At 42.6% G+C, this 16017-nt stretch overlaps 1 protein-coding gene across 6 annotated transcripts in view; it reads left to right on the top strand.

Moving 5' to 3' along the window:
• POLA2 (DNA polymerase alpha 2, accessory subunit) overlaps nucleotides 1-6550 on the top strand; it is a 49605-nt gene extending 43055 nt beyond the window's left edge. For 2 of the 6 annotated variants that reach the window (XM_043519745.1, XM_038410902.2), the window contains exons 16-18: nucleotides 1641-1700; nucleotides 2410-2536; nucleotides 5995-6550. In XM_043519745.1, coding sequence (XP_043375680.1) covers nucleotides 1641-1700; nucleotides 2410-2536; nucleotides 5995-6141 — 334 coding nt within the window. In that variant the 3' untranslated portion in view covers nucleotides 6142-6550. The remainder of the gene's footprint in view (nucleotides 1-1640; nucleotides 1701-2409; nucleotides 2537-5994) is intronic. The other 4 variants (XM_043519747.1, XM_038410904.2, XM_043519744.1 and 1 more) reach the window with 3 other exon arrangements.
• The last annotated feature ends 9467 nt before the right edge of the window (nucleotides 6551-16017 follow it).

Genomic DNA, 16017 nt, shown 5'->3' with positions numbered 1-16017 from the left:
CAGTGCCTCCCTAAACTAAGTGCTTTGTCTCCACTATGTTTTTATAGCAGATTAGCTAACACACCTCTTTTTGTCAGTGAAGACACAGCTAAAACAAGTTAAGCCTGACTTAAACTTAAGAGAAGTGTGTCCAAACAGTCTTTTGTATCAGTTTGACTAAATGAGTTTAAAATAATTCCTTAAGTTAAACTAGTATGACTGAGCACATAGACAAGCTCTGAGGTACTGAGTGCATCCTCTGTGTGTGCATCACATGCACATACCTGACTGACCATCTTAAACAACTCCACGCCCACCTTGGTGTTTACAAATACTTGTCAGCATTTATCCTTATCTCCCCTACCTCTATAGCCATTGTCTAGTCAAGATCTGCATATTTTTCTTCATGTGAATCATCCCTCATAAATCATTCCCTCCAGCCCTTTCAGCCCTTTGGTTGCTTCTCTCCAAATTCCTGCCAGTTAACTGTTGTCTCGTTGTCTTGGAAACCCAGAACAGGACTCGGGATTTGTGTAGTATCAAATGCAGCCCCAAAGCATGTTGATCAAATATAACCTTGAATAGATCACCCATCTCCATTTTCCTATCGCCCCTGGTTACAAAGTTGCAGAGTATCTTTGTTTTGGGGAGAGGATTTTTGAAAAACTCTGTAGCATAAAGAAGACTTGATCAGAGCTAGTGGGGCATAGTGGATAGGGCACTGGACAGGAGGAGGTCAAGAGACCTGTGTTTTAATCGTGGCTCTACCAATGACCTTGAGCAAATCCCTTTCCCTCTCTCTGCCTCCATTTCCAACTCCCACTCTTTGTCTATTTAGACTGTAAACTCTTTGGGGCAGAGGTTGTCTTTTATGCTTACAGAGTACAGTGCCTCATACACTGGAACTCCACTCACCATTGGGGCTTCTAGGACTACCATAATACAAATCTTAGCAGAACTTTAGAAATTTGGGACTAGAATAAACTACTGTAAAACTCCTGCAGTGTCCTCGGGGTTATTTTAATTAAGCATGCACTCCTTGTTTCCTTGCAGACTTGGTTTCATTGGCGTCCGGCCTGCCAAATAAAACTTGGATGGCATTTTCTCTCGAGGCGTTTTTCTCCTAGCTGCAGCATGTTAAGATGTGTTCACAAGTCAAGTGTCTGTTTTAAATTAGAGAATTTTATAAGAGTCTTAATTTTAATAAGAGTCTGAGGTTCTTAACAGAATGTAAAAACCAACTTAAACTTGTGTTAGCTGGTTGAAGAACTATTACTATTTTGTACTAGAGTAACACCTAGAGACCCTAGCAAAGATCAGGGCCCTGGTTTTTTTTGGGTGTTGTGCAGAATCCTACTATACAATCCTGGCCCTGAAGAATTTTACAGTCTAAGAAGACAAGACTGACAGAAGGGAAAATTTATTATCCCCATTTTAAAGATGGTGATCTGAGGCATAGAGAGGCCACATGACTTGCCCAAGGTCACACCAGGAGTTTGTGGCAGAGCTGGGAACTGAACCCAGATGTCCTGAGTTCTAGTCCAGTGCCTTAACCACAAGACCATCTGCTCATTAGAAAGTAAAGAAATTATCTTATTCTTAAGAGACACGTTTCCCCCCTGGTTTCTGTAGCTAAATTTTGGATGTTTCTCTTAAAACAGCTCCTCCGGTGTCTCAGACCGGTTCACCCGAATCCTTAAGCATGTTCTGACACAGAGGAGGTGAGATCAGTTTCTGGATTTAGAGTTTAACACAAAACATTTCCTTGTCTAAAGTGACAGGTACCTGCCACTGATATATTGGGCCTTATACTCTGTTGCCAGCACTTTGTGTAATCACTTTATATGAGTGGAGAGTGGTATAAAAGTGCCACCATCCTGACTTGGTAGTGTTTTACACCTGTGGTGTAGATGACCCCACGAGATTCACAGACATTACTGCCAGAAGGGACCTTTATGATCATCTAGTTTGACCTCCTGCTTAACACAAGCCAAAGAATCTCACCCAATAATTTCTGCCTTGATCCTGTAAGTTTTGAGCTAAAGCATATCTTTTTAGAAAGACATCCAGTCTTGATTGAAAGACTATTCCAAGTGGTGGAGAATGCTAAGTTATTTCAGTGGTTAATTTCTGTCACTGTTGAAAATATGTACCATATTTGTAGTCTGAATTTGTCTAGCTTCAGTTTCCAGCCACTGGATTTTGTTCTGCCTGGTGCATGGTAACAGAGAATCAGGCCTTCAGTTTCATTTTTGAACAACTTTCTGCTTCTGTAAACAGAGGCACTGCTGATAGCACAATGCACAATCCTTAAGCTGCTGGAGGAGTGGGACTGATACTTGGTCACCTGGCTGACAGCAAGGTGTGTGGGGAGAACGGAGCAAAGGTGGTATATTTAAGTGTAATCAATAATTAATATTGATCCTGCAGTTATTACCCACTCTACCCTCCCTCGGAGGAGATGAATGTCGATTATGAGAACTTCTATAATTACGTACCTTTGCCAGTCACCCCGGATGTCCTCGTTGCTCCATCTGAACTGAGATATTTTGTTAAGGTAAGCTGGGAGCATGTAAACATTTTGTTTGGGATTTTCAGTGGTCCCTAAGGAGTTAGGCACACATCGCTTGCTGGAATTCAGTGGGAAGTGGCTGCCTTTGAGAATCCCAGCCTCACTATAGAACTCGGCCTACAGGAAGAGCAAGATGAGTGGTAGGAATGGGGCTCTGCTCTGTTAATGCCATTTCTCTGCTCTCAATACCACAAACATTGGATACAATTTTCAACAGTGCCTAAGATCCATTTTCAGAAGTGCCATAGGTGCTGAAATTGCATTGGTTTTCAGAAGTATCCAGGACACTGAAGTGTCTGAGTCACTTGAAAAATGGGTTTTAAGCTCCTAAATTACTTACTTACTTTTTGAAAATTTTACTCAACTAATCTGCATAACTGGACTTCCCCATGTTTCAGATAGTGAAGGCTGCGCCCACGCTGATCTTCCTCTTTCATTTGGTGAGCTAGTTTTTTTTCCCATCCCTAACTGAGAGAAACTATTTTACTGTAACTCCCTCGCTCTTGTAATTTTAAAAAAAACCAAACAAACAAACCTTTAATAAAAGTAGATGACAGGCGTTTAGGCATCAGCAATAGCAACTTCAACTTCTACACCTGGTTCAATACTGATAGAAGTGATCTGCTTAACAATCTGAGAGACTGTGCAAGTCAATGAGACGCTTGTGGATACGCATCTGGAAATGATCCCAGGTCTTAGAACCTTCACCACAAGGTGTTTTCCTAGTAGTGATTTGCAGAGTCTTAACAGGCATGTGAACAGGTCCCTTCACTTTTAGATTCTTTTCCTTGGCACCTCTGATCAAGTCAGCAGAGACCTTCTCAAGGGACTTTACATTGCAACTTTCTCATTGTAGGCAAGGGGTTAGATGTCACAGCAGAATCCCTAGTCTTCAATGTAAGTGTTTTTGAGGATGTGGAGTAACTTTTAAGGAGTTACAGTGGGAGCAATGAGAGCCTTGTTGCCTCCTTGCCACTGAAATTAACCTGTAGAGAGGTTAAAGAGCTTAGCAGGATTCCAAAAGGATTAGGGCTTTATGTGGATAACAGGAATCTCTAGAGTTACACTAGTACGGATCAAAACATAACCAAGAGTTTTGGAAGTGATAGTAAACCTCCTGAAGCAGAACATAAAACCATCTCTAACTCCCTTATGGGCAGTTTATACCTAAACTGCAGGGTTTCTTTTGCCTTTCTCTGAAGCATTTGGTATTGGCACTGTCAGAGATTGGATACTGGGCTAGATGGATACACAAATCTTGATCCAGTCTGACAATGTCTGTGTTTCTAGAGGAGCTGTAAAAGCACAAACTCAGCCTTGTGGTTTTCAGCTGCTGCAGGGCTAAAATTGTCAAAATATTATTGGAATGCAGCAGCCCAATTGGGAACCCGTTGTATTGTGAGGCAGTATAGTTCAGTGGATAGGACTTTGAATCAGGAGCCCTGGGTTCTATTTCTGGCTCTGCTACTGACTCACTCACCCCAGGCAAGTCATTCCCCGCCTCCCCCCGCCTCTGTTTCATCTCCCATTTTTTTATTTAGATTGTCAGCTCTTTGGGGCAGGGACTGTTTCACACATGTCTCTGCAGCACTCGGCACAATGGGGCCCCACTCTCAGTTGGGATGTTACTATTATAATTTATATTACAGTAGCATCTGAAGAGTTGGAAACGAGGGCTGTTGATTAATCACAGTTAACTCGTGTGATTAACTCAAATTAATTGCGATTAAAAAAATTAATCACTGTTTTAATCGCACTGTTAAACAATAAATACCAATTGAATTTTATTAAATATTTTTGGATGTTTTTCTACATTTTCAAATATATTGATTTCAGTTACAATGCAGTGTACAAAGTAGACTGCTCACTTTATATTGGTTTTTTTATTACAAATATTTGCACTGTAAAAATGGCAAACAAAAGAAATAGTTTTTTTCAATTCACCTCATACAAGTACTGTAGTGCAATTTATTTATGCTGAAAGTGCAAATTACAAATGTATATATGTATTTTTTGTTACATAACTGCACTCAAAAACAAAGCAATGTAAAAACTTTAGAGCCTACAAGTCCACGCAGTCCTACTTCTTGTTGAGCCAATCGCTAAGACAGACAAGTTTGTTTACATTTATGGGAGATAATGCTGCCCACTTTTTATTTACAATGTTACCTGAAAGTGAGAACGGGCTATTGCATAGCACTGTTGTAGCCGGCATTGCAAGGTATTTACGTGCCAGATATGCTAAACATTCATATGCCCCTCCATGCTTTAGCCACCATTCCAGAGGACATGCTTCCGTGCTGCTGATGCTCATTAAAAAAAATAATGCATTAATTAAATTTGTGGCTGAACTCCTTGGGGGAGAGTTGTATGTCTCCTACTCTGTTTTACCCGATTCTGCCATATATTTCATGTTATAGCAGTCTCGGATGATGACCCAGGACATGTTGTTCACTTTAAGAACACTTTCACTGCAGATCTGAGAAAACACAAAAAAGGTCCCAATGTGAGATTTCTAAAAATAGTTACAGCACTCAACCCAAGGTTTAAGAATCTGAAGTGCCGTCCAAAATCTGAGAGGGACAAGGTGTGAAGCATGCTTTCAGAAGTCTTAAAAGAGCAACATTCTGATGCAGAACTACAGAACCTGAACCACCAAAAGAGAAAATCAGCCTTCTGCTGGTGGCATTTGACTCAGATGATGAAAATGAACTTGCACCGGTCCTCGCTACTTTGGATGGTTATTGAGCGGAACCCATCATCAGCATGGATGCATGTCCTCTGAAATGGTGGTTGAAGCATGACGGGACATATGAATCTTTAGTGCATCTGGCACATAAATATCTTGCAATTCCAGCTACAACAGTGCCATGCGATTGCCTGTTCTTACTTTCAGGTTATATTGCAAACAAGAAGCAGGCAGCATTATCTCCTGCAAATGTAAACAAACTTGTTTGAGCAATTGGCTGAACAAGAAGTAGAACTGAATGGACTTGTGGGCTGTAAAGTTTTACATTGTTTGTTTTATTTTTGAATGCAGCTTTTTTTTTTTTTTTTAGGTAACTACATTTGTAAGTTCAACTTTCATGATAAAGAGATTACAGTACTCACGTGAATTGAAAAATACTATTACTTTTGTTTTTTACAGTGCAAATATTTGTAATAAAAAATAAATGTAAAGTGAGCACTGTACACTTTGTCACTGAAATCAATATATTTGAAAATGTAGAAAATATCCCAAACTATTTAAATAAATGGTATTCTATTGTTTAACAGTGCAATTAATCATGCGATTAACACGATTAATTTTTTTATTTGCTTGACAGCCCTAGTGGAAGCCATTTCAAACAAACCAATAACTTTGCAACTTGCTGTGATTGCTTGTGCCTGAATTCTTACCTGCTCTATAGTCATTTTAATATGTGCTCCCTATCTCTCCGCAGGATGTCTTAAGCTGTGTGTGTGTGAACCCAGGACGACTCACCAAAGGCCAGGTGGGGGGGACCTACAGCCGTCTGTACGTACAGAGGCAGGATACAGAGGAAGAGCGAAAGAGTCCCTGCATTGCTGCCCAAATTGTCAAAATCTAAACAAACTCTCTGCACCCTACCCTTAAAACAGAGGTGCTGGCCCTTGAGTTCAATACAGGTTCAAATCCAGCCTGGTTGGACATCTGTTAGATTTGGTCAAACGATGCAAGGATGATCTGGAGAAGGGGCTCTGAGAGCCGTGTAATACCTTTCCTTCCTTCAGGACTAATGCTTTGGAGAATCTTGTGCATAGATTTTTTTTTTTTTTTTTGTAGCAAATCAGACGTTGTATTAGAGTTTTTTAAGGCTCTTTGGCCTGTTGCAATCAGGAATGTAAACCTTGTCAATGCAAATGTGTACCGGGAGCCCTGACTTGGATCAGCTTGTCTTCCATTGTAATTTGCCATGGGGTAAGTTGTCAGCTCATCAAAGTGAACTGCAATTAAAATACACCCTGAGTTTTCTAAAAGTTCATGCTTTCAGCTCTGTTTCCAAGCTATCTCTTTAGTTTCATCAGTATCAGCAGAGGCCTTTGCTCAAGGTGAGCTGAATGTTCTATTTTCAGATCCTGCTCTAGGTCATGCTGGGTTTTTGTCTGTTTTATTTAGATAATCTGGCCCTCAGCATCAGCGTGTGTCAGTCATCTCCCTGTTCACAGATAGGGAATTGAAAAACAGGGTGGACTGTGATTTACCCAAGTTCACACAGCACGTAGCAGAGCCAGGAAGAGAACTCAGTTCTCCTGAATCTCATTCCATTCCCTTATGTATTATATCGCTCAGCCTCTCTTAGGTCATATCCACGCTTCCTGGACCTCTGCCTGGAACCAAGGAGGATGATCTGTTTAATCTCTGGTACCATAAAATTACAGCAAACAAAAATTAAATTGATCCCAACTGAGCTGGGAAAGTAACCTTGCTTTTTCTATATTACACACAGGCTCTGCTCGGGTAGCCCTGTGGGTTCCGTCATACTTTATGTAATGTATGCATTGCAGCAGCATTGCTAGGCCTATCTGACTTGGACAGGCAGGTGTTACTTGTCCAAACCTGTGGACAATTCTCAGTTTAAAGCAAAGCGTATGGGTTTTTTTAAAAACACTTTTTTGCAATTCTTCCACGCAACTATCAACTGGAGGAATTTAAACTCTGATCCTTGCACTGGTTAATTAGATCTTTGTTTGGACTTGGATTGCTGTAAAGTGGCTTATGTGGATGATTAAGTGCCATATGATCTGCATTTCTATTATATGTTAATCAAAATACTGATATGCCATTGGACTGAGGCACTTGGATCTTCACTAGGAGGCCTCTGAGCTGGTACTATATAATCTACTATATGTGAATCATTTAAATCCTGCCTCCCATTTCTTTTTATTATGTTACAGAAGCAGCTGGAAGCCCTAGCCAAAATGGGAAATTCATTGTGTGAGGACCCATAGTGAGAGAGAATCCCTGCCCCAAAGAGCTTGCTGTCTAAACAGACAAGACAAACAAAGGAAGGGTTACTATTCTCAATGTATAAATAGAGGATCTGAGGCACAGATCAGAGGGGACTTGGCTAAGGTTGCACAGGAATTTTCCGGTAGAATAAGGACCCAGATTTTCCTGAGTTCCAACCGAATGCTTTAACCACATGCTATTCCTTTCTCTTGCTGAAATTATTTTTCCTTTAATGCCAAGGTACTGGCACAAATACATGTCTAACTGTCTGAGCTTCCAAGTGTTTGAACACTGTGCAGTCACCGCTCCTAAATCTGGCCTGATTTGGGCCTTTTTCGTACGAAAAAACAGGACTTGAATAGTAATAGTGGGCCATATGGTCTATGTGTAACTTTAAAAATCCTTGCATAATGACAGGTTTCAGAGTAGCAGCCGTGTTGGTCTGTATTCGCATCCGATGAAGTGAGCTGTAGCTCACGAAAGCTTATGCTCTAATAAATTTGTTAGTCTCTAAGGTGCCACAAGTACTCCTTTTCTTTTTTTAAAAATCCTGTTGATCAGTACATAGAGAGAGAGCTCCAAGCACCTGTTTTACCTCCACTATTAGGAAACAACTAGCCGCTCAGAGTGACTTATAGGCAGCCTCTAATCGTTCCCAATGCTTGGGTTCTGTGTAAATTGTCTCCCTATTATTTCCCCTGCTTACTCTAGACTAGATCTCCACCCCCAACAAAGTACAATTCCCAAATGCACAGAGCAGCATGGTTTTCTCTATGAGGTTGGTAATCTGCTCACCCTGTCCTCCGCAGCCCTATTCTTTGTTTTTGGCGGCGCTGATGCTAGTGGCAAATGTTGGGCTGGCCAAGCGCAAATGCTGCAAAGTGGAAGTTAGCTAAATAAGGCCATTTGGGGTCCTACAGAGTGGGCAGGCAGGATCAATGCATTAGAATGTCCCTAAGTTGCAGAAGAGCTTTGTGTAACTCAAAAGGTTGTCTCCATCAACAGAAGTTGGTCCATTAAAAAAGTTACCTCATCCATCTTGTCTCTCTAAGCTGAAATGATTAACTGCTTTTACCTATAGTTGTTGAGAGATTTTACCTGCGGCCAGACTGCTGATTTCTAATTCTAATGTGAATTCAAGGCACGTGTTCCTGTTTTTGGAAGGTCCCCTTACAACTTTTTATTATTGTTTGTATCATAATAGTGCTTGGAATCTTCCACTGAGGTCAGGGCCCTGTAGTACTACCTAATGCACCAATGCTGAGGGAGAAACAGTCCCTGCCCTGAAGATATTCATAGAATATCAGGGTTGGAAGGGACCTCAGGAGGTCATCTAGTCCAACCCCCTGCTCAAAGCAGGACCAATCCCCAATTTTTGCCCTGGATCCCTAAAGGGCCCCCTCAGGGATTGAACTAACAACCCTGTGTTTAGCAGGCCAATGCTCAAGCCACTGAGCTATTCCTCCCCCCAAATAGTCTAAGTAGACAAAGGAACTGGGTTATCCCTAATTTGCAGGTGGAGAACTGAGTCACAAAGAGATGAAGTGCCTTCCACAAAGTCACACAGTGATGATAGCAGCTCCTGAGTCCCCATCCCAGGCCTTAATTATAATTCTCAATGAAGAGAAGGTTAAAGGGTGACTTGATTACAGGCTCTAAGTATGGACCTGGGGAACAAATATTTAAAAATGGAATCCTCAATCTAGCGGACACAGATATAACCCAACCCAATCCAATAGCTGGAGGTTGAAGCAACACTAATTCAGACTAAAAATAAGGTGTAATTTTTTAACAGTGAGTGCAATTAACCATTGAACAGCTTCCCAGCAGGGGATTTTCCATCACTGACTATTTTTAAATCAAGTATGGATGTTTTTCTAAAAGATCTGCTCTAGGAATGATTGTGGGGAAGGTCTGACCTCCTGCAGTAATACATGATCACTGTGGTCCCTTCTGGCCATGTACTCTAGGAAAAACACTAATTGCTAGTCTATCTATCTGAGGTGCTTATGGCCTCCATTACCATAGTAGCTGAGCACCTCACAGTCTTCAGTGCATTCATTCTTACAATCCCCTTGTGAAGCAGGGTAAAACTATTATCCCTATGGCATAGAGGGGGACACTGAACCACAGAGACATGAAGTGACTTTCTATTTCATCTACTCTACTCTACTTTATAAATTGTACACACAATTGTGGCTCACAAAGGGGCTATAAAGAAGATGGAAAATGCTTAAAGAGCCAAGTTACTTGGGCCTGTTCACAAATTTTGTTCCTGTATAACTATGTTGGTTAGGGGGGTGATTTATTTTATTTTATTTTTAGTGCAATAGTTATACTGCAACAAATCCTAGTATGGATATAGATATATTAGTATAAAGGTGCCTTGTGCTGGTATAGCTTATTCTCCTTTCTATATGGGAATAAGCTGTACTGCTATAAGCATCTTTATACTCATACAACTGTCTACACTGGGGGTTGGGGCGGGTTGTATCATTTTAAATATAGTGATATAACTAAAGTGGTCCAACTTTTTGGTGTAGACTGGGACTAAATGTCTCTGGGTTTCAGCCCCCATCTGTAAAATGGGCATAATAATCCTTCCTTTCTTTAGATTGTAGGATTTTTGGGGCAGGGACCATCTCTTTCTATGAGTATGTGCAGTGCCTAGCACAAATGGAAATAAGGTACTCATTTTTAACAGTGAGGACGATTAACCATTGGGACAGTCTACTGAGGGAAGTGGTAGATTCTCCAACCTTTGAGATCTCCAAACCAAGCCTTGGATGCCTTCCTGGATGATACGCTTTAGTCCAAAGGTTTCCATATTGTAGTACAGGAACTTGACGTTCCATCCCTTTACTTCACAACTGGTTTTTAAGAAGGTGGTATGGGAACCAACAAAGTTTGGCATTATGGCTTAGCCAAACACAAGTTATTCGGCTCAATGCAGTTGTAACTGGAATGAAATCTTCTGGCCTGTATTATGCAGGAGGTGAGACTAGATGATCTAATGGTCCCTTCTGGCCTTAAATCTATGAATCTTTGGGGCTCTGACCTCATTTAGGGCCTCTAAGTCCTATTGCAATACAAACAACAACATGCTTCTAAAGTGCTTTGAACCCCCCTCCACCCCCATTAAACATGTAACATATGAATATGATTATAACTAAAACAGTCTATCACTATAGATTCAAGAATGGGTTGATCAAGCCTAGTTTGCAGAACTGAGAGTTGTTTAGCTGCTTCAATGTCCTAGAAGAGAAGCAAAACAATCAAGAAGTTTCTATAAAATTACCATTCAGAATTCTTGAATATGAGAGACAGCAATTAGAGAGGAAGCATGGGCCACCCCCTCCACCCTATCGCCCCTGCCCCCACCCTCCAGATCAAGCAGAGTTTAGATGTAGCACTCAGCAGCCAGTGCTGGTCCCACACACTTGGAACTGAGTGTTGCTTTTGTTCCCAGGCTGTTAGCTGCTACGTGGGGAGAATTCCAAGAGCCCAAAATCCAATCAAGGGCTGGGATTCCTGTGTGGTAGGATTTGAATAGCAAAGCTGGGAAAGGGGGCTGAGTTGAGGTGGCCGTTCATACGCAGGGAAAGAATTATTTGTGTGTATTGTATTGATCTGACCCTGGTCAAAACAACACGAGGGGTTTGTCGTAAAATTGTGTAGGGATTTGGTGACTTTGATTCTTCTGGATTGTTAGCATAGGAGTCCTAAATTGGTAGATATGTTGCATAGACAGACACCCCTAGCCTGTCATGCCAGCTTGTAACCTTTACTTAGCAAACCACCTCACACTGAACATTGTCTGTCCCAAGTAACAAAGCACCGTGGTTCTGACTTGCAATTTGTTTGGAATGTCTGGTGGGTTTGCTAACAGACAGTGGTGTGGAGGACTGGCTGGCTTCCCTGGAGGAATGGTTTCATTGTGTTTCTCCTCCTTGATTTCAAGTTCTACTCGTGCCCCCTTGAGATCTGCTGTCCTTTGAGCAGGCTGCCTTCATGTAACTGGAATTGGTTTTTAAGGGAGGAAATGGATCTGCTACCAGCTGCTGCTTTGGTGGCTGTCATTTAGCAGCCATGGCTGCTCTAATGTCTGTGCCTGTCTGTGTTACTCTGTACTCCATTCACTTATCACAGAGGATGGTAGCAGAAAGTTTGGACCAACACCACTGCTATTTAGATGAATGTTATGAGCATAATATTAGGCTATCAACAATATACTACACTTCTATAGCACATTCCATCCTAGGATCTCAAACCACTTCATGCTAGCAGAAGGATGATCACATGCTTAGGGGACTGCAGTGGGCCTCTGGAGATCTGGCTCTGCCACAGCCACCTTGTGTGACCTCAGGCAAATCACTTCATCTCTGTGTGCCTCAGTTGCCTCATCTATATGTCTGGAGGGCTATGCTGCTTCCCTACCTCCGGAGGGGTTGTGAGGATGACTCCATGTCTTAGATGTTATGGTAGTGCGGGAACATGCAAATGCCTGAATTACCAACTTGCATATTCATAAGTCAGGCACCACAAAAGTATGAGACTGGCTCAAAAATGATGAGATTTTATTTTTTACATAATTGGTTATTTTTATTTGAGCCATTAATGTGCAGTCAGGTCACATTTCCAGGCTTTTCTCCACAGCTATGAAGGCAAGAAACATACCTTTTTTGTAAATTAAAACTAAGATTCCCACATAAGATCTCATCTCCACAAGCTAGGGCTATAAGTAATATAAAAATATGTAGCTCTTCTCAGTAGATTGCAAAGCGTTTTACAAAGGAGGTCAGTATCCTTATTCCCATTTTTACAGACAGGGAAACAGACGGAGAAAGGTGAAATAACTTGCTCAAGGTCACTAGTTGGCTACTGGCAGGGCTGGGAACAGAAAACAAGTTTCCTGATTCAAAGTCAAGTGCTTTATCCTCTAGGCCACACTACCTCCTCCTTAAGTTGAATACCATGAGATGCATGATAAAATAATGAGTTATTAAAACCTGAAATACCTAGGTAAATATGAATGAATTAAGCCATTCACAGCCTCCTTGATATTGGTTGATATTAGAACGGACAGCTCTTACTGCTGACGTGGCCTTTTAAATAAATACACAGTTCAACAACACAGAAAAATTCACCAACTAATTTTCTTTAAACAATAACTGGTGCCCCAAAAGACACTACAATTTAGGCACAGCAATATGGGGAAGGGAGGGATAGCTCAGTGGTTTGAGCATTGGCCTGCTAAACCCAGGGTTGTAAGTTCAATCCTTGAGGGAGCAATTTGGGTATTGGTCCTGCTTTGAGCAGGGGGGTTGGACTAGATGACCTCCTGAGGTCCCTTCCAACCCCGATATCCTATGATAGGAAGCTGAGTGGCTAAGGCAATGACTCAGGAGACCTGGGTTCTATTTCTGACTCTGCTCTGTGAGCTTAGACAAGTCACTTCTCTGCCTTGGTTTCCCCTCCTACTCTTTGTCTTGTCTGTTTAGACTAGATGCTCTCTAGGGGGACTGTCTCTTATGATAGGACCCTGATCTCTGTTGGAGCATACAAATCACAAAGAGGGAAATGAGAGAGCTTTAAAAAGGGTCCAGATTCGGACTACCAGCAGCTCATGGAAAGCAAGGGCAAAAAGCAAAACCATGGTTTATTAGACTTTGAGCTTTTCCAGGCAGGGGCTGTCGATTGCAGTGCCTAGCACAATGGGGCCCCATTCTCAGTCGGTCCTTAGGGACCACCATAATAAATGTGATGAATAGTAATAAGGTCACTGGGGAAGGAGAGGACAGAAAATTATCAATGGAGCCAGCAGATTTGCTGTGGCTATGTCCGATTAGTTTAATTAGTAAACATGGTTTTCTGAGAGCAGCCTTGGAGAGGATTCTAGAGCTATTTGCTGCCGTGGTTGGTGCCTGTAGTTGCTGCCAGCAGTGATTGAAACTTGTCCGCCTTTAAAGTGGGTTGGATACTCACAGAGCTTTCGCTAGCAGGGCTAGAAGTCCATGGGTTGGGCTGGGAAGGAACCGCTAGATGTAAAACTTGCTGGAAGCAGCCTCCCTTTTATCATCACTGAGTCAGACCTCCTCTCTCCATATAAATGAGCTTTTCCTAGCTCAACTCTGTGCCACTGTGGTCATGGCTTACCAAAAGGTGGAGGGATGTACCAGCTTCCATTTAACTTCTGGGAAGAAGGAGGGGGTCTTGTGGTCAAGGCACTTGGCTGGGCTTCAGGAGATCTGTGTTCATTTCCCACTCTACCACAGCCTCTATGTGTGACCTTGGCCAAGTCACTTAATTCAGTGGCAGTTGTGTGGCTAACTCCCAAATGGGCCTTTTAAAACCCAATACCTATTTTCTCTCTGGGCCTCACCTCCCAATCTGTGAAATGGGGATAATAATTCTGTCTTCTCTATTTAGATTGTGAGCTCTTTGGCTCCGTGAGTGTCTCTCCCTATGTTTCTGTTCAGCACCTTGCAGAACAGAGCCCTGATCTCAATTGGGGCTGTCATAACACTACTTCTGCTGCACACACCGAGCATTGTCAGTAATGCAGCAGCTTGTAAGAGTCAAGTCACACCTGCAGCATACAATAAACTATCCACTACCTAGCAAGTTGTCATATTTTTGCTAGAACAGCCCTATCCAGCTTATTAGTAAGAAGCAAGCGTTCAACTTCTGTCCTACTCACAGGAATGAACCCAGGGCTGCTTCCTCTTCTGCTGATTCTTCATTTTTCTGCATTTATAATGAGCCCAAGCATTGTCTCTAATCACTTAATCTCAGAGTGGAAATCTTATTCCCCTCCCTTACAGAGATTCTCCCTTCTGCCCTGTCAGAAAAGGATGGCTCCAGTTTCCTTTCCATCCCAGTCATCCTTCCCTTTAAGCTAACTCTGTGCCTGCATGCATTACTTCATTTCCCTAGCTCTCTACACGGACCGTGAGAACGCATGATTGCTTTGGCGGCTGGGTCTGCCCCAGGAAATCTCCCATCAGCTGCAATTTTTGGAGCACTAGTGTAGGCCAGGGGGTGGCATTTCAACCACCAAGAGGTTTGACCCTGCTCAAAAGTAAGAAGGGTTAATCCAACAGTATATCAGCTGGGAGGAATGACAGTCTTGTGAGTAAGGCACTAGCCTGGGACTCAGAGGCTCCAACCAAGATCAAGGGGCTAGGCACTGTATAGACGTAGTAAGAGACAGTTGCTGACTTAAAGAGCTTGCAATCCAAATAGACAAAGGAAGGATTCTTATCCCATTTTTAGGTGGAACACTGAGGTTAAATTACTTAATCAAAGTCACCCAAGGAGTCTCTGGCAGAGCTGGGAATTGAACCTGCATCTTCCAAGACAAACTTCAGGGCCATCTCCCCTTCTGTGTTTTGCTGTCTTGTGTACAGTGTTGTATGTTTTATGGGGCTGTGCCTCATGAATAACAATGAAGAGATGCAAAAAGTGCCAGCCAGCCATGCACAAGGGAATCAGCTGTGAGACGACACTTGGTAATGTAGGATTTTAGTATAAAACCTTGCCCAGTGTATCCTGCTCCTTCAAGTGGTTGGTAATGATCACACACCTGGCCTGGCAGGACACAGGTGAGGTGACCTCATAGGACTCCTATCGGAACACAGTGGCAACAGATTTTACTGCTTAAAGCTCCCAGCACCAGGACTAGGTTAAGGCAATGTGTCATCGTGGGCATATCACAACATGTGTCCCCCACGGTTCTGCCCCTAGAGAGGGAGGGGCAACAGTAGAAACTCTTAGGAGTAGCAGGAGCTGCAACAGGTGTCCCTCTCCCCAGGTCCTAGACAGAGAGGGAGGGGTGGCATGGGCCTGTAGCTCTGTGCCTTGATCCAGCCCAGCCTGAAGATCAGATCTGATTTAATATTTCCCATCTGAAACCCAAAATAAAAACCTGCTCCCCCACTGCGGGCACAGGGTCAGAAGTCAGTGATGGGAGGAAATCTTTGAGGTTTCCTCTGTCAGTGGTTTATTTAACTGTTTTCCTCCCAGCAATCTGGGCCAGCATGTTCTTTGTTATTTGTGTTTGTTTAGATTCCATATGGAATGCATTTCAGAACTGAAAGAGTCAGACTTTGGCCCCTATCCATCTGGCAGTGCTGATAAAATCCGATAGAAAAATGGAGATGTTATGAAGGAGGGTGGGTGCAGAGCAGGATTTACTGGACATAAGGGGTCTGGCTGGGAGGGGGCAGGACTCCTGAGTTCCACTGATGCCTTTGGAAGATGATATATTTCTCAGTGGTTACAGCAGGGGACTACAGATCAAGCCTCCTGAGTTTCTCTTTCTAGCTTTGGAAGGGAATGATATCTAGTGGTGGGGCTGAGGGTCAGGACTCTTGGGTTCTATTCCTAGTTCCAAAAGAGCATGTTGGTGTAGGCGTTAGAGTAGCAAGCTGGGAATCAGGATGCCTGGGTTCTGTTTTTGGCTATGGGAGGGGAATATGATCTAGAGGGTAGA

This window comes from Dermochelys coriacea, chromosome 7 (assembly GCF_009764565.3).
Source record: "Dermochelys coriacea isolate rDerCor1 chromosome 7, rDerCor1.pri.v4, whole genome shotgun sequence".
Lineage (NCBI taxonomy): Eukaryota > Metazoa > Chordata > Testudines > Dermochelyidae > Dermochelys > Dermochelys coriacea.
The sequence above is the reverse complement of the archived record's forward strand: the minus strand, read 5'-3'. Positions and strand labels throughout refer to the sequence as shown.